The sequence below is a fragment of the Saccostrea echinata genome, unplaced genomic scaffold (genome assembly GCF_033153115.1).
Source record: "Saccostrea echinata isolate AGI-Se365-2 ecotype Australia unplaced genomic scaffold, CSIRO_AGI_Sech_v1 ptg000058l, whole genome shotgun sequence".
Lineage (NCBI taxonomy): Eukaryota > Metazoa > Mollusca > Bivalvia > Ostreida > Ostreidae > Saccostrea > Saccostrea echinata.
The window spans coordinates 1153446-1175532 of NW_026889807.1; the positions used below are offsets into that span (position 1 = coordinate 1153446).

Consider the following 22087-nt stretch of genomic DNA (forward strand, 5'->3'; position numbering starts at 1 on the left):
TCTTATTTTTTTGATGCAGATGTGAAACTTATGTTCAGTGCGATTAATTAATAATTGAAAGGTTAATGAACTGAATTAATATTACTGTGTGTTGTGTACTTAATGGAACTCCTCTCTGCTGGTCAAGCGTCTTTGAAATTAAATATGAACTTTTTTGGTTGAATATCGTAATATGTGTAGCAAACAGAAAGATTTTTTTTCGAGATCATCAAGAGCTTTGCTGGGGTCATATTAACCTCCCAAAAATCGTTTACATACTTAAGAGATTGTCTGTAAGTTTATGTAGAGCTACGTTTACATTGGTCTTCGCCTTTTTAAGAAACATTTTTGGTTTCAAAAGTCCTTTAACAGTTTCATAAAATTTAAGTATATATGCGCTACTTCATATCTAAATACAGCTTATATCGTCAGCACACAAAACGTTTTTACCCGGAACGTCTCCATTCAGACGTTTTAACAGAAAGTTCCAAAGGTTTACTATTCATAAATAAATCCAACTTTTAATTAAATCAATATGCATACTTCTACAAAAATATAACAATAATGTATGAGAGAGCTCTAAAATACATGGTGTACATTGTGTACTCGTTGTCATAACGGAAATTGACAAGATAATATCAGTATGTTTGGGAACATGCTATTTTTTCATTCTGATCAACGTGGCGCAGTGGTTAGAGCGTCTGCTCTAGAGTCACGAGGTATGGAGTTGATTCTTACGTCGCGGGTTCGAATCCCACTGTGGGACGTGGAGACCGGTCCTTTGGATGAGACCGTATAAACCGAAGTCCCGTGTCGCAGTAGTGTTGGCACGAAAAAGATCCCTCACTGCTCAATGGCCGTAAGTACCGAGCATAGGACAAAATTTGCAGCTCTCCACCGGCAAGTGGTGGCCTCTCCATATGAGTGAAAAATTATCGAGAGGGACGTTAAACAACAAATAAACAAAAACAAACACTCTGATCAAAACATTTTAAATGAAAATACTGTTCGTTTAAATCCTTTTATACATATATTTTACTGGGACCTGAGGTATCTGATTTTTGCAAGCATTTCACCAATCGTGGTTGCCAAAGATGAACAGGGGAATGATTAGAAGAAAACGTCTGAAAGGAAACAAATACTTAGATTTAGATATTTTCTTCTAAATATCTTTCCTTCTCAAGGAATATTAGATCTATTTCTAACGATTTTGTGAGATTTTCTTCTTTCTTTCTTATACGATGGAAAGTTGTAGATTTTCATTTATTCCACCAGAATATTTTACAAATATAGTTGATGATTGATTATTTTGATTTTAAAGAACTTATCGCATGATCTTTCAAAAATCGTAATTTTATGAAAAATATCTACAACCTTGTTTACTAAAATACTGAATACAATAAACGGTGTTGAAAGCATATTTTAAGAGATATTGAGAGTTGAAATTCAAATACGGCAATATGCATATTTCAGTCGGATTTCGTCGAAATACTGTTCTGACGTCATAGTCGACAATTCAGTGATAGAGAGATGAGAATATGCAAACTAATTACAGCAATATGCATATTTCAGTCGGATTTCAGCAAAATACTGCTCTGACGTCATAGGCGACAATTCAGTGATAGAGAGATGAGAATACTGTATGCACACTAATTACCGAGTAATCAACGACAAATGCAGCTAAATTACGAAAAATGCTGAAAAAATTAATTCCTAGCATGCTTTTGAATTACTATAGAAACATTAACTAGTTCTAAGGTATAAGGCTTTTGAGATATTTTCGTTTTTTAAATGAAACATTTAGAATCTGTACAGCTCCGATTACGGCAATGTTTTGTGATCGGAAAATTATTTTTCAAGACTGCCATCCTTTACAAAACATAAATAAATTAATGTTATGCTAAGAATGAAGATTCACAAAGTTATACAATATTAAATTTGTGAATCAAATAAGTAAATATATGTGATAAGATGACAAATCAAATTGTATTGTGGTGGCGAGTTTCCTCGTCTTCGCCTCGTCTCCTTCGGTATCGTCGCTGCTCTATTTACAATGTTAACAAACTTTTCAATTTTTTTTCTTGCTGACAAATCTAAAACATAAGGTTGGATATTCAATTTCATATCGATAAAATCAATGATTTGTTCGTCCAAAACGCAGAACATTAATTGCATCGCGTATATTTTAGTAAGATTAAAGTGAAGACCCTAATGTAGATTTTCCAAAGGGTTTGGAAAAGTTTTGGAATTTCATTGAATTCCAAACATTTCCATACAAGAGTATTAGTGTGTTTTTGGAAGTTTTTGGGATCTTTTGGAATTTGAATAACAAATTTGGACTTAGACATTTTGAGGTTTGGAAAGTTGTGGAATTCTATGGAAAACCTGATAAAATGAGAAACTTAGACATTTTCTGCTCTGGAAAGCTATGAAAAATAACTTAGAATTTTTTCTTAAACTGTCGGCTCATAGTACAATTACGTCGGGCTCGATGTCGGGCTCGATGAACAAATAATTTAAACAACAGCCCGCAAAAAATCAACAATTCGGCTGCCATGTTGTATTGTTGGACAGAAGGAAAGAGAGTGTCAAGAAGAAGGGAACTGCTGTCATCATTAGCTTGGAATGGAATTTGTATTTTGACAAAAGATGCAGACATTTTAAGAACCGGTAGGTACAATGTACAGTATTTTATGTGTCCTTGAAGTTGAATGGATAATTGCTTCTGCTACTGTTCCTCAGTCTGGGCACCACACACATAGAATGCCCGACGGTGAAACCATTAGGGCGAGCGCAGTTTCATTTCTGTAATAATTATTGTACAACTCTAAACATCTCTTATCAAAATATGTTTGAACAATGTGTGGATTTTAACCCGAATTTCCTCCGTTCTTACATGTCCTTAGACCTCGCTATAGATGCGAGTGGCACATTGCCAATTGCGCCACGACAGTCCATGTTACATCGTACACAGACATCATAACACTATTAGTGTCTCCAACATGTTGCAACATCAAATTGGTTATCTTTACCATGTTTACAATGCAGAAAAAACGTGTAGACGGAGGTAGACTAATAATGCTCTATATGATATAAAGTTGTGCACAACTTAGTTGCGGTAGACCCAAGCCTCTATTTAGTTTCACAGACTACAAGTACCACCAACAAAGGTATTTCAAGTCTTCCTTACTTTCAGAACTTTAGTACTTGCACAGATAATTTAGATATAGCCCCCCCCCCCATGCAGGGACGTTATGGAATTCTCTTCCATGCTCAGTGGTGTCGGCAGCCTCTTTGGGGCCAGTTCAGAACTCTGGTCCAAATTATTAGCTAATAACATTCCTTAGTACATGTACTACTTACATTTACAGAGTACAATGTAAATAATTATATCTATTTTTTAATGCATGTTCACGATCATTCACAACACTTACTTTTATTATTTTATAGTTGAAGTACTCGATTTGCACAGCGCTGGCATATAATCATCAAGTTTGAAGAAATGTCCTAATATGTAGGTGTAGATGCTAAGTCATTCAGTCACTTAGCTTGTGAGAATGGAGATTTTTTAATTATTTTCCTAATCAATAAAATCAAAAGAATTGAAATTATGTGTTTATCAATGTTAGCCAGGCATTGAGAAAAATTATTATAAACGTTAGACTCCACTCTTTCAAATATATTTTAGTTATTTTAAGAAGTTGTTGCTTTTAACTTGTTTCCCATGTCAGTTCTCTGTCCTGTTCACAGGCTTATACCTACGCCTTGTCAATGTCATTCATCATATTCTCACACAAACCTATAATCTTAGTTGCAGATATAAATTTCCAGAAATAAAGAAGTACATCTATACATGTACTAATATATTATCTTACTCAATACTGAATTGTTGATGGATGGAAGTTACATGTATTTATAACAGTTATTTAATATTTTCTAATTTTTCCAAAAGAAAAAATACATGTATATGTACATGTATTTGCATGTTTGAAGCTTAGAACAAATGTATTCTATATATTCACTTTATGTTATTTGCTTTGTCTATATTGTTACATTGTAAATATGCCAATGTGCATTTAAAGCAACTACATCTGCATATTGATTCGTCTTTTCCTCTTTTCAAGGGTCAGTTAACGGATTTTGCAAATATGGAGGATAATATATCAAAGGCAGCATAGGCGTCCAAACTCCTGTTCAAGGTGCTTTTAATCAGAAGCTTAAGAGACAAAAGACGAGCCATTGACAAGCCAAAACTGAATGTTTTATAGGGTATATAAATTATATTTACTAATGTACTTTTTTTCATACCTTAACTTTATTTGCTGAATGTTTTTAAGGGTACATAGTTTATGTAATTTACAATGTTCTCTCTCATATTCAAGGTTAATTAACTTAGACACAATCATGTCTCTTTATTTATACTTAAAGTGTATAAACAAAGAGACATGATTGGGTCTAAGTTAATTAACATTTTCTTTTTAGCTCACCTGAGCTCAAGGTTCAGGTGAGTTTTCTGATCAGTGTCTGGTGTTAGTCTGTCGACTGTAAACTTTTCACATTTTTGACTTCTCAGAACCATAGGATCAACCAAACTTGTCACAAAACATCCTTGGGTGAAGGGGATTCAGGTTTGGCTTTCATACTTCATAAAGTGTTTCCTTGTGAGAAGGCCTTCCATTGGATATCAACAATTTGACATATTTTGACCTTGACCGTTGATTATGATCCACTTTTTAAAAACTTTAACCTTGTCCTTAACTTTTGAATGGTAGGCGCAGGGCTTTCAAAAAGATCAGAAACAGATGGTACTTTTACAACAATAAGAGGTACCTTGTGGAAGCGATTTTAATTAAATACAAAATACGTTAAAGAATTTTCCCCCATCAAATACTTATGCCGGTACAATCATGATTTCAGCCGGGTAAAAGTACCTGGTACCGGCAGATTTTGAAAGGCCTGTTGGTGATAGGGCTTTCAAATTTCACAAGTATATTTCTTGTGACAAGACCTTCCCTTGGGCACTATTAATTTTGACCTTGACATTTGACTTACTTTCAATAAACTTTATCCTTCGCCATAACTTTTCAATGTTTGGTGCTAGGGCTTTCATATTTCACAGTTATTTTCCCTGAGACAAGACATTTCTTTGGGTAACAACATTTTTATCTTTTGACCCTGACCTTAGAGTTTGACTTGCATTTGACAAACTTAAACCTTAGCCATAGCTGCCATATGTGGGCATCAATCTTTCACAAACACATTTTTTTTTTTAATTTCACAACTTCTATTAGTTTAAAAAGGAATCAATCCTAATCTGAACAAAAAATTACAAGATAATAAATTCCTATTTTACAGTATCAAACTGATCTGCCAGGTTGAAAGAACCAATTGTCTTGTATAGCTTTAGTTTATTATTTGTCATATATTTATTTATGAGATAGATATCATACATTTTTATGGTAATCTTTTCTTTCAGAAATTGAGCAAGAAAAGTTTGAAGTGTCTTTGGGAATGATCAACATCAAACTTGCTGAGCTTTCGAAGCCGTCGTACCAAAAGTAAACCCATTTGTGACAACAATTATCTGACCATCCTCTAGCAGAACCAGTGAGGAAGTGATTCTAGCCAACACTTTAGAAGTTCAGGACCTTCAATAATAAGGATCTTGGGGCATGTTGGGGAAAAAAATAGCATGTGTTGATTTTATGGGATCTTCCAAATATAGTTGTGTAGTAGATATTTGTGTACTTAATACCTATGTTTGTCACTCTAGTCATTAACTTTGTATGGTAAATGTCTATGGACCACTGGAAGATCATTGTAACTGTATACAAATGTTGCAAATATACCCTTTTAAGGCTTTAGTGACCTTTCCCAAATTCATTTAATGAAGCAAAAGGTCATAATTAATTTTTTTTTTTTAATCTAATTTGTTTTATTATCAAAAATGTCATATGTTTGGGATTACTCTAGGTACAAAGGATTTTCTTTAAACAAAAGTCATTTGTTTCTCATGCAGACTGTAATTTACTACATGAACATGCATGTATATTATAATAATTCTCATTAATTAAACCAAGATGATCATCCAGTAATGATATTTTTCTGTGGATTTTTAAGATTGTTTAAGTATCCTTTGATGTAAAATACTTTCAGTGATAATACTTTTTTTTTTAAATTTGTGCTTACATTATACATAGAAGTGTGTATGCAATATTTGTCCCCAAAGACATTGTAAAGCAAAAATGATTATTTATTCTGAAAATATAGATTTGATTTATAAAAAATTGTCATATAGTCATTTTTTTGTAATTATTTGGCCCTTGAATTATTTTGATTATTTCATTTTTTTGTATTTTCCTGGAATTCCTTGGATTTCCGTGGAATTCCATAGATTTCCAAATATCCTGGAATTCCATGGATTTCCAGCTATTTCCGCAAATTTCTATTCTGGCATTGTTCCGCTCTTTTCCAGGCTAGATTTGAAATTCCATACCATTCCGAAAAAGTTCCGTCCCAATACTCTTGAGAATTCCTCGGAATTCCATGAACACTTTTTCCATGGAATTCCACGGAATTTGTTATGGAATTCCACGGATCTTACGGAAAATCTACATTAGGGGAGCTGCGCAGCTCAGTTAAGGCTGCATCAAGGGGGCGGTGCCTAATTTACACAGAAAATGTCTACTGTGACATCACACAAATATAGCAATTCCTCACAACAACAGAAAATGAAATAATTTGCAGCTTTAAACTGCGTAAGAGTGATGAACTACATCAAAACTTACCGTTGCATTCATTTTTGTTGCTAGTTAAATCCCGCACAGCAAGATATAAACAAGTCACTGATCGCAATGCACTTCTCGACATGACGTCATCATGGTAAAATTTGAGGCATTTTATGTGCAGGGAGAGGCGGATCATGTAATTTTTCCACAGTGAAAAACGCATTTTATTATTAAATACCGGGGTAGAATATTATTTGCAAATCTTAGGTAGGCCTTTAATACAAATATGAAACCTTTGTTTAGTGCCATTATTCAAAAACTATCGAGAGAATGTATTGAATTAATTCTACCGTGCTTTTGTATACAGGGTGTGCATGTTTCACGCCGAGATGCCTTATTAAATCGCCTTTTCGCAAGGACATACAATCAATAGATCTTGACCATTTTTTGAATATGCATAACTGAAGCATTCTTTAACTTGAAAAGGGCTGCTACTTTTCTGAAATAGAGAGCATTACTAAATAGATAAATAAAATGCATGGTAAAGGTCAAACATATATCGACTAGAAAATTAAACTATTAAAATGCGAATTCTATTAAAAGCAGCAGCACTTTCATAAACTACATGTTATATAGATACAATCTATTACTGTTTTTTTTAATTCTAACTAGGGTACATGTATGCCCTTGCGATATTGAAATTTGTTTATGACCTACATACAGTACACATTTCATGCATTTATCACATGACCGTCAAATAACGTGACCAAACCAAAGTCCGTACAGAGCAGGGTATACAATCTTATTTCAATTAAAATTAAAGTCATGTGATAATATAGTAGCTTTACAAAAATAAATTCAGTTTAAAAAGGTATGTATTTATGCACATATATATTCCATTGATTTATTCGTAGTACGTCTTAACAGTCCTGCGTGATAGCCATCGTCGCCTTTGACGCCACAGGGTCACGTTATCGCTATCTAATTTTAATTCAGGGGTTTTCATTTGAGTCAATAATTGGTTAATTACCGCGGTTTATTACCAGCAAAACACAAAATTTATAAACTGTGGTCATAAGGATCGTTTTACGCTTTCAATTTCAAATAATTTAGAAACATGCGATAAGTTCTTTAAGGGTTTTGATCTACACTTCCTCAAAAGTTAAAAGATAAATATTTTAAGAAACTGGTATGCCCTATTTAAAACAATCTTTTTAGAAATCTTCAACAATGAATATTATTTACAGTGGCAACTAAAACGAAGTCGGGGCGATATTATGCAACTGTACACCCCATGCCTATTCTTTGTGGATGCTCTCACTGATGGTTGCTGAATCTTTCAAAGAGAGGAGATCAAACATAAAGAAATGTAAATAGTGATTCATGAATATGGAGGAGATGATGTGATTTCAAACTTGAATTTATTCAAATGAATTTATTGCGTAAAGAGTATAATTGAAATATTGAAAGAAGTATGAACTGTTTCTTTTGCAAATCTTAGGATCTTGATTTTTATAAATTCTACAACGACTTGCTTTTTTTTTAAACAGAAAGACAATTAAATATTATATTCATATTTTAGTTAGCACGTGACAACAACACAGCACTTCAGAAATAGTGTACTGTTTGATAGTGTGCCTACGTTTATCAGATGATCAATGTTTATGAGGATTATATTTTTATCATCTATTTCTACTAAACGTGTACTGAATAACAACATTGAACATTTTCAGGTCAGTCTTTCCCCCCTAGCGTTACATGTGGTTTAGATATGATAAAAATCAGGATGCTTACAATGTCATAAAAAAACTTACAGGTGTAGTTTAAGCAGTTTTAATTTACTTACAATTGTAACGCATGTTGACTTTAAATTTAAGAGTTTCTAAGGACAGACATCTGCCAAAAAGATCAACACTTAGTGATATTTGCTTATCAGGTAGCAACCAAGGATTTCGGATAATGAACATCATTTATTTACTTCCGCATAGGTTTGAATGTGCTCTAGCAACATGCTACATGCAAGTGCGATATTAACACTTCTGCAAATTATCCATGGATATGGTATGACTTTTTTCAAAGAGATTATAATGTAATGTGATGATGAAAAAATGTAATGTTTAACAATATTTATGAAATGTTTACATCAATATTTAAATGCATTGAATCTGTTTTAAGAATATGTAGTAGTAAAGATAACACGAAATGTACAGAAAGCGTATATCAAATAAAAACAGCAATATTTTCAAAATGTTCTTCAATTTCAGAAAATATAGCTTTATATAAGCCCACACATCAATCTCATGTGTATATCAGTAATACGTTTGAAGAACAAATATTTGACTCAAGTAATGCTGTTGATGGCCTGAAAACTAACCTCTCAGCCTTTGGGGGACAGTGTGTTATTTCAGCTGATAAGTATTTTACTGCAACCTGGTGGGTAAATCTGACATCCATCTACAGCATTCATGATATAAAGATATATTACAGAACAGACAATTCACAATGGGGTAAGTATTTTACTTCCTGTCACAACACTGTTTTCTGCTTGAAACTTGAAATATAAAGGTTATTTTGTAAGACAAGGAATTAAATTTAGAATATTTTTTTACAGCAATTCAATGCTTACCTGTGTACATGTAATAAGGATCCTTTGCAATTATATTTGTTTCAAATCAATTTCGAATCATTCTAATTTAGCTGAGCACTATGAAAAGCATTATCTTACAGCACTGCAAAAATCCATTCTGACATAATATTAATGCCGCATTGATTAAATGGAGGAAAATATTTTAATACGGTAATAAGTAAGTCTCGTTGATTTTCACTTTCGCTTTATAACTTCCGGGTAAATGAGCGTTCTTGGAGACGATAAACTACTGCTTCGCATTTGGTTGTAAACATGGCAGTGGAATTATAAACATATAAGTTTGTTTTGCTTCGCGATTGTTGCAAAGAAGAGGATAAAATGAATTGCTATAAACAGGTAAATAGCGGTTAATTCCTTTATTGTTTCATTACATGATATAAATACAGGCTATTTTGAATGGGAAAGATTAGCCAGAATGTTTAAGCATAAAGGGAAAATTAAACCGTTTTTACACTAAAATAGTCTTTATTCAAAATGTAATTTTACGTACAGATTCATAACATTGATTTAGCTAACAAGCGTCTATATTGTGGGATTGGACAGGTACAGAATGAGATCAGTAAATTAAATGAGACGTCATTGAAAGTATATAGAAAAAAAGATATACATAAATGCATCAACAACGGAAAAACAAAATTGATATAGCGGAAATAAATCATGATCCTTGTTAAAAACACATTCTTTTTTATTTATAATATTGTTCCTAAATAATAACTGTAATAGATAATATAAATCAGTCTATTCTTGTCTACTCTCTCTATCCAGAAAATGTCAAATATTCCAAAAAATCATTTTTTTTTATATTTCCCAAGAAGAGGGCATATCTTTCATGTGCATCCTATTAACTGCCGTGTTTCATGACCCCCCCCCCCCCCCCCCCCCACACACACACACACCTACAATTATGAAATAAACATTTTATTTTTGAAATAGCTAGGATTAGAAATGAGCATTTTCTCCATTTGACATTATATATTACAGGGCTGCACAAGGTACTGAAAAAAAGGACAGTACTTTGACTAAATGTTTATCCTTGTGTCTGCCACTGAGGCAGATCCCATAGTTATTATACACATGACAAGTATGAGAACTTCTTAGTGATTCTTGATGATTGAACTCATTTCAAATCAGGAAGGTAAAGTATTGGCTGCTTATTTCTTTATGTATTTCTTTATTACAATATTCAGAACTTTTGTTCAGCATTGAGTTTACAACCTCACATACCATGGTTACTCACAGCACTATAGTGTAAGTTTAATATGTTATATGTACTACTTTTTCGAAAAGTTAATGACTGTGATAAAAAAAAAAAACAACAACAACACATAAATGTTTTTAAATTAGTAAAAATCATTTTAATACACTATAAATACACATATGCACAATATAGTATATAATTCTCTCTGATTTGGTAGTAAATTAGTTTATATAAAGGATGTAGATGGGCATGTTATATCATTGCTAAATTAAAGATAGTGTTCACTGTTTTTCTTGTAGATGCTCCTTTCCAACGTATGTTTTCCTGGTTCTTGTAAATATTTTTTTAATGGCACCATTCAATTTCAAATATACTATGCTGGTGGAAATGTGACGTCAATCAATTGCTCATGACACTGCTAATTGGCAAGGAATTGACTTCCTTGTTTCATTTGGAACAAGCGTATTTTTCAAACATTTTACACTTGCGAATTGGTACTCCATCTGTTTGACGGATGCTAAAGGCTACTGAAATTCCAAGCTATATGAAGTGCAAAAGGATAATGCAAAAATCATTTGAAATTTTCGTATTTACGCAGGTACATGTAGCGATGAATGCTACTAGAGTTTTTCAGGATGCCCTCTCTGATATCAGGTATCGCAACCTATCACTGTCCTTTAGAAGATATAAAAGCAGACATATCTTTAAAGCAGTGACATATGCAGCTCCAGATAATGCTTTATTGTATTCCCAAGAATATAACCTGGAATGATTCCTGATGCAGTAATTAAGAGCACTGTCCATCCACTGTCATAAAGTACTGAAATATAGGCGGGGTTGATTTAAATGAAAATCTTTGTTTTGTTTGGATAATACATACCATTGCATTCTACAGAAAATCGAATAAATTACCTATCAGTTAACAGATATCTTTAATTGATGAGCAAGCCTTTGCATTGTCAGATCCCTTGCTGAAAGAGCACTTACCTTTGATAATGCCAGGTGAGGCAACTGGCTGGTCATTAATCTGGAAGTGTATGTAACCTCTGTAATCTTCTTATACAAAACCAACCATTGATGCCCCAAAATTGCCAGACGTGAAGACATATGCCTGTATTTAAGCAAGATTCTGTAATATGACGCTGAATTTTTTACAGCCATATGCACAACTGATAATAATTTAGATGCTGCCAAAGTACAAGTTCTAAATCTGGCAAATATTTATTTGATACAAATCTGAACCTTTATTCAAAGTTTGCAATGTTTTTACATGAGACTTGGAAACCTTTCTTAGATTAAAATTTGTCCCTTTACACACAAAAAATCGTTTTTTGGGAAAAGAGAAAAGCATAATTACACATGTAAACTGTAAAAATTGTTATTTTCAACCCATTTTATATTCGCTCTTGCATCCTATAAAAAATTTTGCCCTTTTAAAATTTGCCCAGACACAGTTATATAAAAGAGATCTTGCTGCATTCACTGAATTTGCCCCATTTAAAATTCCCCCACTTCGACAAGCGCAAAATTGGAAAATTAAAACAGGGGCAACACAATTCCCTGTATACAGTGCTTACTTGTCTGTTGTACTGTAATAATACTGTAACTCCTCCAGCTTTACAGTGATCTGTAATACCATTGCTTTCACGAGAAACTCCCCACTGGATCGATTGTCTTTTTTTTTAAATTGTATGCACTAAGGCAATGTAGTATAATTAGTATTACAAGCTATATGAGACAGTAAAACAATGTTTACAACATCTATATACAAGTGAACTTTAATTAATGCAATAAGGGTATGAATCCAAATTTGTACATATGTCTGAAAAATTATATTGCTCTTTGAAATTGCTATTACCGTTATAGCTTAAATTTAGATAAAATTTAGTGCACTTAATAATTAAATGCATACAAGATCTAACTTATTTGTCCAATGGTGTGGTGTTTTTTCTTTGATGTTTCATGAGAGATATGTCATGTACAGTGATGATAAATTGGTTACTGCATGTGACAATTGTGAATATTAATTGGACCAACATACTGTCCAACATTGCTCAACCCCTTATATTAAATGCACAAGTAACTGGTTTCTTCCAGAGCCAAACACATCAGGTTAAAACATATTCAAGTATAATAAAGCACTGAAAATGTGAAATGAAACCTAGTTCTTGATTGTAAACCACTGTGCTTGATCCGTACTTTCCTATCAAAATAAATAAATAAATAAATAAATAAATAAATAAATAAATAAATAAAAAATAACACGAGTAAAAGTAAAGAAAACCAAAAATAAGACTGCCAAGTTTCACAGCTTTCTTTCTTCTCAGCATAAAAATATATTAAAGTATTACACTCCCACAAAAGATCACAGCTCATTCAGGATATGGAGGTCCATTAATGAATATTTGTCAGCGTCACATTAATTGGAGCTCAGCTCCATTCTGACAAAAGGGTTCAGTATGTGTTGTATCCCGTACATAATATAACTATAACTTTTTTTTTTAATTTGATGTGCTAAGTATTATGAGAGTAAATGTAACCCCAAGAATTTATTTTGTCACATCAATTTTATACCTGTACTTGAGTTGTCTTTGAGGATACAGATCATTCATAGTCAATATAGTTTTAGGTGCTGCTGACTCTGGTTGTTTAAGTCAAATGCAACTTTCCTCTGTCTTACTGGTTCTCTTGTACTACTTTGCTAGAAATAAGTCGTAATTTATACCATTGTGTATTATGAAAGAATATGTCATAATGATCAAACTTTAACCAAAACCTTCACTATACTACCCTCTGTAAATAGAGATCATGCTCTCTAATCTGAGGAATTTGTTGTCAATGATGAATGCAGATAGATAGCAAATATGTTTAGAAAATCTTTAGATTGGGAAATGAATGCTCCAAACATTGAATTTAAAATAGCAGATCCACAACAACTAAAATTCTATTAAAAAATAAAACGTATTCTGAATAAAACAAAAATACCCAACCAACGTTAATGCAGCCACTGGGTAACGTTTGTACCTATTGGGCACTGATCAGCTGCTGGTAAAACTCTTCCTTAATCTATTAATCAGCTGGTAATAACATCATTGCCCTCGGATTAAAGAAAATTCTGGTTACAAGTTAATGGGAATGATAATTAAAAAAAAAAACTATTTCATTTAGGTATGATATAAGACACTTCGATTTAAAAAAAAGAGAAAGAAAAAAAAAATAAATATGTGACTTTCTCTGACTTGTTTACCTGTAATTCGATCGAATTATTTGAAAGACAACACTAAATATTTTACCTCAAAGGTGGCTAAATTTTCATATTGACCACAAAAACAGTAATGATTATGATATTATTTAATGGTTCAATGATTACTTGTCAAAATTACATTAACTGACGTCCTAGCCAAATGCACTGAAAGGAGAGGGTTAAATAAGCATATTCAGTTGTACCCCTCTGGAAGTTCTTAATTTATTTAAGATTCGATGGAGAAAAAATGTCAGTCATACAGGGTCAATTAAAAAGAAAAGAGTGTATGAAAAAAAATAATAAAAAAATAATGGCGACCAGAGAGGAATCCCTGAACAAACCCAACCCTCCACTCCACCTCCAAGAAGGAGAATTTTCTAAACTCGTTTTCTTTTCATTTGTTGAGGGGCGGGGGGGGGGGGGTAGGTACTTGTCACAATTACATTAACTGAAGTCCTAGCCAAATGCAATGAAAGTAGAGGAGCCAAATAAGCAAAAAGTAGAATTTTCTAAACTCTTTTTCTTTTCATTTACTACAGGGGGAGGGGGGGGGGGGTAGGGACAGATGTACGAGGCATTTGCCTGTACTATGTTAGAAAGAAGTGGTGGTGGGGGAACATAATTAAGCCTTTCAATGAATAGTTTGATACCAAATTGATAACAAAATTTGTGCTGCAAGTTGGGGCAACCCCATCCTATTCCATGTGAATGTTATGACTGTTATGTCTATGCAATTGGAATATGCATGAAACTTAAATACTTTCTTTGAACTCTTTGTATTAATTTGCTTTTATTTACTTTTCAATCTACGTTTAGTCCAATCTAAATACAGAAAAAAATAATCTTATCCTTATGTTCACCTGGAAGGTCACGTGCGGGTGAACATAAGGTTTTTTTTCTATAATGCTAGATCTCAGCTAACTAGAGCAATAAAATTGTCGATTCATATCATAAAATGTTTTATTTTTAAGGTTCGCCTTCTATATCTGGCTTAAAGAAAAGGTTTCTGGGATTTTATGTTTACGTGTCAAACACAACAAACAGATTTGAAGGTCAATTATGTTTTCATGACAAAAACTACAGTCTGACATCGATATCCGCCGTCATAGATATACCATGTCCTATACATGGACAGTACGTCATCTATTACAACGAAAGACCACAGATTCCACAATATCCCACTCAGTTATCCCCTTATGCACACAATGAATTGTGTGAAGTGGAGGTCAATGGTATGATTCGATCATTTTATATCATGCATCTGTAACAAAGAAAGTATTTTTATAATAACTAAATATTTTGGTGTAATGAGAAATAATAATTATTTTATACTGTCCTACTCCACAATCATAATGAGTGTCTTATAGGAGGGGTGATCAAAAAGTTCTCGAACTATCTGTATCTTTACAAACCCACTATTCAGATCAGAGTGAAATTTGCAACCCAGATAGTCATAAACATGTTCTACAGATAGCAGATGGTACATAATGTATTGCTCCATGTTTGTGAAGTGACAATGTGAAAATTACGTCAATATGTAGGTGACTTGTAACAAAAAAAAATGGCTGACTTAGTCGTACTCGAGCAACGAAAGATTGTAAAGTTTAACGTACATCTTGGGAATTCCTTTGCAGTAACATATAGTAATTTGTACAATGTTTATGAAGACAAATGACTTGCCAGAAGTTGAATCATTAATTGGACTGATTTATTTAGTGAAGGAAGTGAGATGGTTAATAATGATGTTTATTCTGGTATCCAGTGAAAGTAGGCTGGGGAAGAGATTTGTCCGTAGCTGAGAAATTTGTTAAGAAAGATCGCTAAGTTACAGATAGAAATGCAGTTGAATATTTAAATAATATTATAATTATTAAATCCCTAAAGTACCATTTACTTTAGACTTTAAACATATCAGATATGATAAAAAGAAGGGGTCTATACTTTATCCACAATGGAAAACGAGGTACCCAAGACAGAGAAGTCGGGTTGTGATAGATACCATGTTCAAAGTGGGAAAAGATATCTTTATCAACCCTTCCTATCGCCGAGATTTGGCTATTTATGACAAATGGACAATTCTTGTTTCAAAAAATAACTTGAATGGTAAGAAATATAAGACTCGTAAAAATAGTCTAGCTTCTGTGAACAGAACGCTGCGAAGGATGTCACGTGACCGCCTGGATCACATGATTCGCGCATGGGCAGAGCGGTTGCAGATGCGCATTAAAATTGAAGACGACTACTTTAAATAATAATAAACATCGAAATCTAATTTTATTTCTTTTATGGAAGTTATTCAATTAGTTCGCAAACTTTCTATCACCCCTCTTACTACAATGAAAAAGGTGAAGATAACAAGAAATGTTCTATCTCATAAAAACTATAAACAACATAATTCTGTGAATACGTCATAAAAGGACATCCAGAAATTCCAGAGGTCGGATCAGGTACCTAAGAGGTGTCAAATAATTTAGTTGCCTTTGTCGCCTTTAGTCAGTAAAACATCCACACATGGAACAGACGTGGCAGACATTGTTGTTGTTTTTTTTTTCAAGTTTATTTGGATAAATCAAGTCGACATATGACTGGAAATAACTATTGTTAATTGATAAATATAGTCGACATAGCTAAATGAAAATACATTTCAGATATATATAGATTAAGCAAATAAACAACTGTACATAGTAAAGAGTCACAAAAGAATGAAGTAATATTAAATGTCAAGAAATGCACTCCTTGAAACTAGATTATGATTTCTTTAATCATAAGGGTGCGAGGAAAAGGGATACTATGGACCAAATTGTTCCCTTCCCTGTCCTGGGAACTGTAAACATCCTTATTGTCACATAGAGACAGGTGCTTGTCAGGAGTGTAGGACTGGGTATCAGGGACTTCAATGTGAACTACGTAAGTAAACAAAACTAAACCTATTTAGATGATCAATATATAAACCCTTACATGAAATCTGCGCATGCTTTACTTATTTTTAAAGGCCTGGGTATCGTTTCACAAAAGCATCGTTAGCTTTACTTAGTACATAAGTGCAACGTAAGTAATGCGTAGATAAATTTCGGCCTTTCACGAAAGCGTCTTAAGTCATGTTGCGTCGAACGTAACGACGTAATTTTACATCACCTCGGAGGTGACGTAAAATTACGTCGTAACGTGAGTACTTGAAAATGGCAGGTTTTTTGCGGGTGTACGATCAAGCGTCTCGGAAAAGTTTTCAGCGGCAGCGTGTATTTAGAGACAGGTTGAATCCACTGAATTCATAAAGTGATGACGAAATTATTAAGAGGTTCCGTTTGGACAGAATGTCGATCTTAAGAATTTTAGACATTGTTGGAGAGCAGTTGGAAAGACCGACACAGCGATCACAAAGTCTGCCAGCATCCCTACAGCTCTTCGCTGCTCTAAGGTTTTTGGCTTCGGGAACAGAACAGAGAGTCATCGGTTATACTCTTGGAATCTCAAAGTCATCAGTGTGTAGGTCGGCGAATGTTAAAATTATGAAGTAAATTTCTTTTTAATTTGATAAACATGAAACATTATTAGACTGTATATTAGAAAAATACACATTAGTTTCTAAAAGATGTGGCTATGTGTGTATAGTATTTTTTTTTAAATTGACATTAATTATTCCTATGCATTACCCTATCATTTATACAGAGCATTCCTTTATTTTTATGTCATCAAAACGTTAAGATTTGAATATAATTTTGCAAGCAGAACAACGTGCAGTTTATCTAGCAGAAACACCTGAGATCATACTCTGTTTGAAGATCAATTGACAAAGTAGTCGAAGTTTTATCCACATCTTTGAACACCATCAAAGAGCTAAATCCACGGAGTGCCAAAATCGGTTCAGTCATCAAAATAAATGAAACTTTCTCACATAATACTCTAGGATTTGTTTGTTGTAAAACAATTTATTTTTTAACAATATCTTTTCTGGTTTTATTTTTACAAACGTTTAAACTTAGTATTGTTTTCCTTAATAAAACTATCACGTAATTACGTTGACGTTACTTACTTTAACGTCCTGACGTTGACATTTTGCATAAGAAAGTAACACATGTACGTTAATGGAATAAAAATCACCAAAATAATTATGCTCTTCTTTAAAATTTTAGGAACATTTTATTATGAATTTTTCAAGAAGTTTTGAAAACTTTTGGGTTTATATTTAAATTGAATCTATTTGTATTTTAACGATATATTTATTTACAACAATTGTCTCGTAAAATCGTGGATATATGTAGCACGATTTAAATGAAATAGGGGACACATTAAACTGAAAATTACAGCAAGTGTTAATCTATCATATTTGAGTTGAACTGAATTTTGTAGTAAAATATACACTTGTAGCCATGGATAAAGATTTTATCGTTCTTTAATGTGTTGTAGTATGGTCCTATGGCGTACATACAAAAAAGAGGTTTTATAAAAGAATTCACAAGTGCTCTTTAATAAGGAATACATAAAATTCAAAAAAAAGTTGCATTAAAAATGAGAATGTTTGAAGTGACCATCTATTATATTGTCATTCTGAAGATTTCACTACACTTTCGAAATTTGAGGCATTTCCCGGACATTTCAAATGAATTTGTATTAAAATACATGTACATGATCGAAATACACGAAAAATGATGAAGTTTGAGGGCTTTCCACAAGGTAGTATATTTAGGAAAGAAGCCACTACAGACTTTTGAGCAAGTTAAGATTGATGCAAAGCATCAAATCGGCAGCCAAAAAAAAAAAAAAAAAAAAAAAAAAAAAATGCATGTTAGCTAAGGAATAACTGTCTAAATTTTTGGTTTCATGATGTGATCAATCGATTGGCTTGCGTGATAATTTGCATAAACGCCTTCACTAATAAATATTAATCAATCGTTTGTCTTAAAATGCCAACGGCAATTTCTGAAACGCATGTAAGTATGGAATATTGTCCAAAGTTAACCATTTTTATGACGTTTGTGATGCCTTCCTATGCTCATCTTCGCTAGCTAAGGGTTTCTGATCCGAGAGTCCCTTGGCTAGCGAAGATGGTCGATGCTAACTTCTCGACATACATAATTTATGTTTTGTAAGGTGGTGAAACAATCATTATATATAAGTCCTGGAAGTTGCATCTGATGTAATCAACTTGTAACGTAGCTATTTCGACTCCGTCACTGATGTACACGTTTTTCGGGTGATCTCCCTTTGATTACATAGTGACCATGGTGACGAGGAGTCGGTAGTTTGGAAAACATGAAATACGATTAAATAGGCTAGGAATTATTATTTTAAACATTTCAGCATATTGATGAGTTAAACAGAGATAAGCTACGTAAGGAAAAAGTCTTGGGCCAGGACTAAGGAACGTAGTACACGTACATGTAATACAAAAAGTCGACATATATTATTGCATCTGCATGCGGTCTCGTTTAACAAGAGTTTTTCGTACTTTTTTGCACCATAACACAACATAACATATTATAGACAGAACATTAACATTTCTTAACTTTTTCGTATTTACAAAAGCAATACAAAATCTTTTTCTTTTTAATTTATGTGAGGTATACCCCCTAATTTCCACTGTGGTAGTCGGTGCTTAGAGATTGGAATCGAACTAAAAGTAAAAATTTCGATTTGGCCACACCCCTTGAACAAAATTAAAATATGCTCTACTTATTCATATTTTAATTCTTTTTTAATGGTACAAGACGTATTTTCTGAAAAGTTATCAATATTTCACGGAAAATGGTCATCATCTCCTTTAGATCTTCTACCAAATGTCTGAAGATCAAATAAATGTATTTAAATTAACATAAAGGAAATATCTTAAATAAATGAAACGTTTGCTTCGCTTTCTCTTTTTTAATTCTAAAAATAGAATGCGGTAATAAGACATATGGGGATAGCTGTCGGGAGAGATGTGGAGCTTGCTTGGAATATAAACAATGTCATCATATCAATGGTTCATGTCTTCAAGGTTGCGATGCTGGGTATATGGGAGTGTTCTGTATTACAGGTATTACAGGTAGTTTTATTGTTATTTCTTTTTCAAATTTTATAAGGACATTTATATTCAAAACTAACTGACAATACAATTTGGATTTCAAATCAGGTTGTCCGAGTGGAAAATTTGGTGTAAATTGTATTAGGAGCTGTAGTGAAAACAAAAAAATTGTAAGAAAGAAACCGGAGAATGTGAAGGTGGTTGTCAGCCTGGCTGGGAAGGACCTCAATGCCAAAATGGTATTAATGTACATGCTTATTATGCATAATCGGCTTGTGTAAATAAGTACAACACTGTAGAGAACTAAAAATATTTCATTGAGAATTATAAGGCAAAAAGAACAATTTTTTATGCCCCCGTAATCAAAGATTCGAAAGTACATAGTTTTTGTCCTGTCCGTCCGTCGGTCTTTCTGTTTGTTTGTCTGTTTGTCCGCAAAAAGTTTAACCTTGCCCATAACTTTTGATTGGATGGAGCATTGACTTTTCATTTTTCACAAGTGTATTCCTTAAGACAATTTCTTTCCCCGGGTACATATTTGTCCTTTTGACCTTGACTTTGCAGTTTGAGGCGCTTTGCAAAAATTTATTAAAAATTAACCTTGGCCATAACTTTTAAATAGTTGGAGCTAGGGCTTTTGTACTTCACATGTGTATTTTTTTAGGTAAGACCTTTCCATGGGTTTAAATATTTTTGACCTTTTGACCTTGACCTAAGAGATTAGGCCACTTTTGCAAAACTTTAACCTTCGCCATAACTTTTAAAATGTTATAACTAGAACCTTCATGTTTTACAGGTGTATTTCTTGTGACAAGATCTTTCTTTGGATACCAACAATTTTGATCTTTTGACCTTGACCTTCGACCTACGTTTTAAAAAAAAATTCTTTGACCAAAACCTTTGAACTGTTGGAGCCAAGGATTTCACATTTCATATGTGTATTTCTTATGACAAGGCTTTCCCCTGGTTACTATTATTCTTGACCCTCTAGCCTTGACCTTGAAATTTCACCCACTTTTAAAAAAAAAAACCTAAACCTTGGCCATAACTTTTGAATGGTTGGTGCTTGGGCTTTCATTATTCACAGACATATTCACTGAGACAAGCGCTTTCTTTAGGTATCAACATTTTATATCTTGTGACCTTGAAGTTTGAATTACTTTTGAGAAACTTGAACCTTCGCCATAAACTGTCATACGGGGTCATGAGTGTTCAAGAAACGCATAATGCTTTTAAAAAAATATTTCTTTTTAAAACCTATAATATTTTTTGTTATATTATCTTTAGAATGCACTTATAATATGTATGGCAGAAACTGTAGTAGACGTTGTGGTAACTGTCGAAATGGAGGAAAATGTCACCATATTAATGGGACATGTTCAAATGGATGTATCCAGGGTTATAAAGGCATTTTTTGTTCAACAGGTATAATAATTATTTCAACACATATTATTTCTGAGAAAAAAAAAAGAATTTGTGCGATTCTGTGATAGAGGTACATTAATATTTTAATATGTTACTGAAACATTTTAAAAATGGTTAATTATTAATTTAATTAAAAGTATGTGGCCCAGGAACTTATGGCTTCGACTGCTTGAAGAACTGCAGCAGACTTTGCGTTAATAATTCATGTGACCCAATTAACGGAAATTGTCGTGAGCTGATGGTAAAACGGTCCAGCGGATTCTGATTACAAGTTTCCTTTAAGCAAACTGAAAAAAAAACACACCTTACTATTGTAATAATTAGTCAACATATGTGATGCACTCAGATACAATTATTTATTCCAAAAGATAATAAGTATCTAGAATAGGTAAATTTCATTCCATATAAGTAAAATGAATATGATTAACTTTATAGAGGTAAAGCTCAACTTACCTCTTTTGGAAAATGATCTTTATGTTTGTCAATATTTCAGAAAACGTCTCCTCAAAACAGCGATGGTGATAATATTCGGGCAATCATTGGTGGAATTTCTGGATTTGCTATTGCATGCATTGTCGTTGTAATAGCATTTATTACTTTAAAACGGTTAGCATACTTTTGAAAACAGTTTCATTTTGGCATTCTTTTGTTATACATGTAGGTCTTTTCCTTGTTGTATTATCTCATCCATTTCAAAATTGCTCGTTTTCTCGTTTTCTTTTCGTCTTTATAAATAGAAGGCGCAGTTTACAGAAGAATAACAGAGGCAATGCAGACAAAGACAGCCAAAAAAATTGTGAGTGATTAATTGCTTTTCTCATTGTTTCTGATTCCTTTTTACAGGATAGTCATACAAGAATAA

General features: G+C 33.0%; 1 protein-coding gene and 1 long non-coding RNA gene across 2 annotated transcripts; both read left to right on the plus strand.

The window, feature by feature from the left end:
• Positions 1-2563: 2563 nt before the first annotated feature.
• Positions 2564-5987, plus strand: LOC133174452 (uncharacterized). The gene is made up of 3 exons (XR_009719146.1): positions 2564-2649; positions 4104-4248; positions 5456-5987. It is a non-coding gene; the product is annotated as an uncharacterized LOC133174452 (long non-coding RNA).
• Positions 5988-8716: 2729 nt separating this feature from the next.
• Positions 8717-22073, plus strand: LOC133174518 (uncharacterized). Its single transcript, XM_061309631.1, has 8 exons — positions 8717-8768; positions 8972-9214; positions 14768-15028; positions 16566-16703; positions 17133-17282; positions 19774-19812; positions 21088-21225; positions 22069-22073. Exons 1-8 carry the CDS (start codon positions 8717-8719, stop codon positions 22071-22073), a joined length of 1026 nt encoding a protein of 341 aa, XP_061165615.1.
• The last annotated feature ends 14 nt before the right edge of the window (positions 22074-22087 follow it).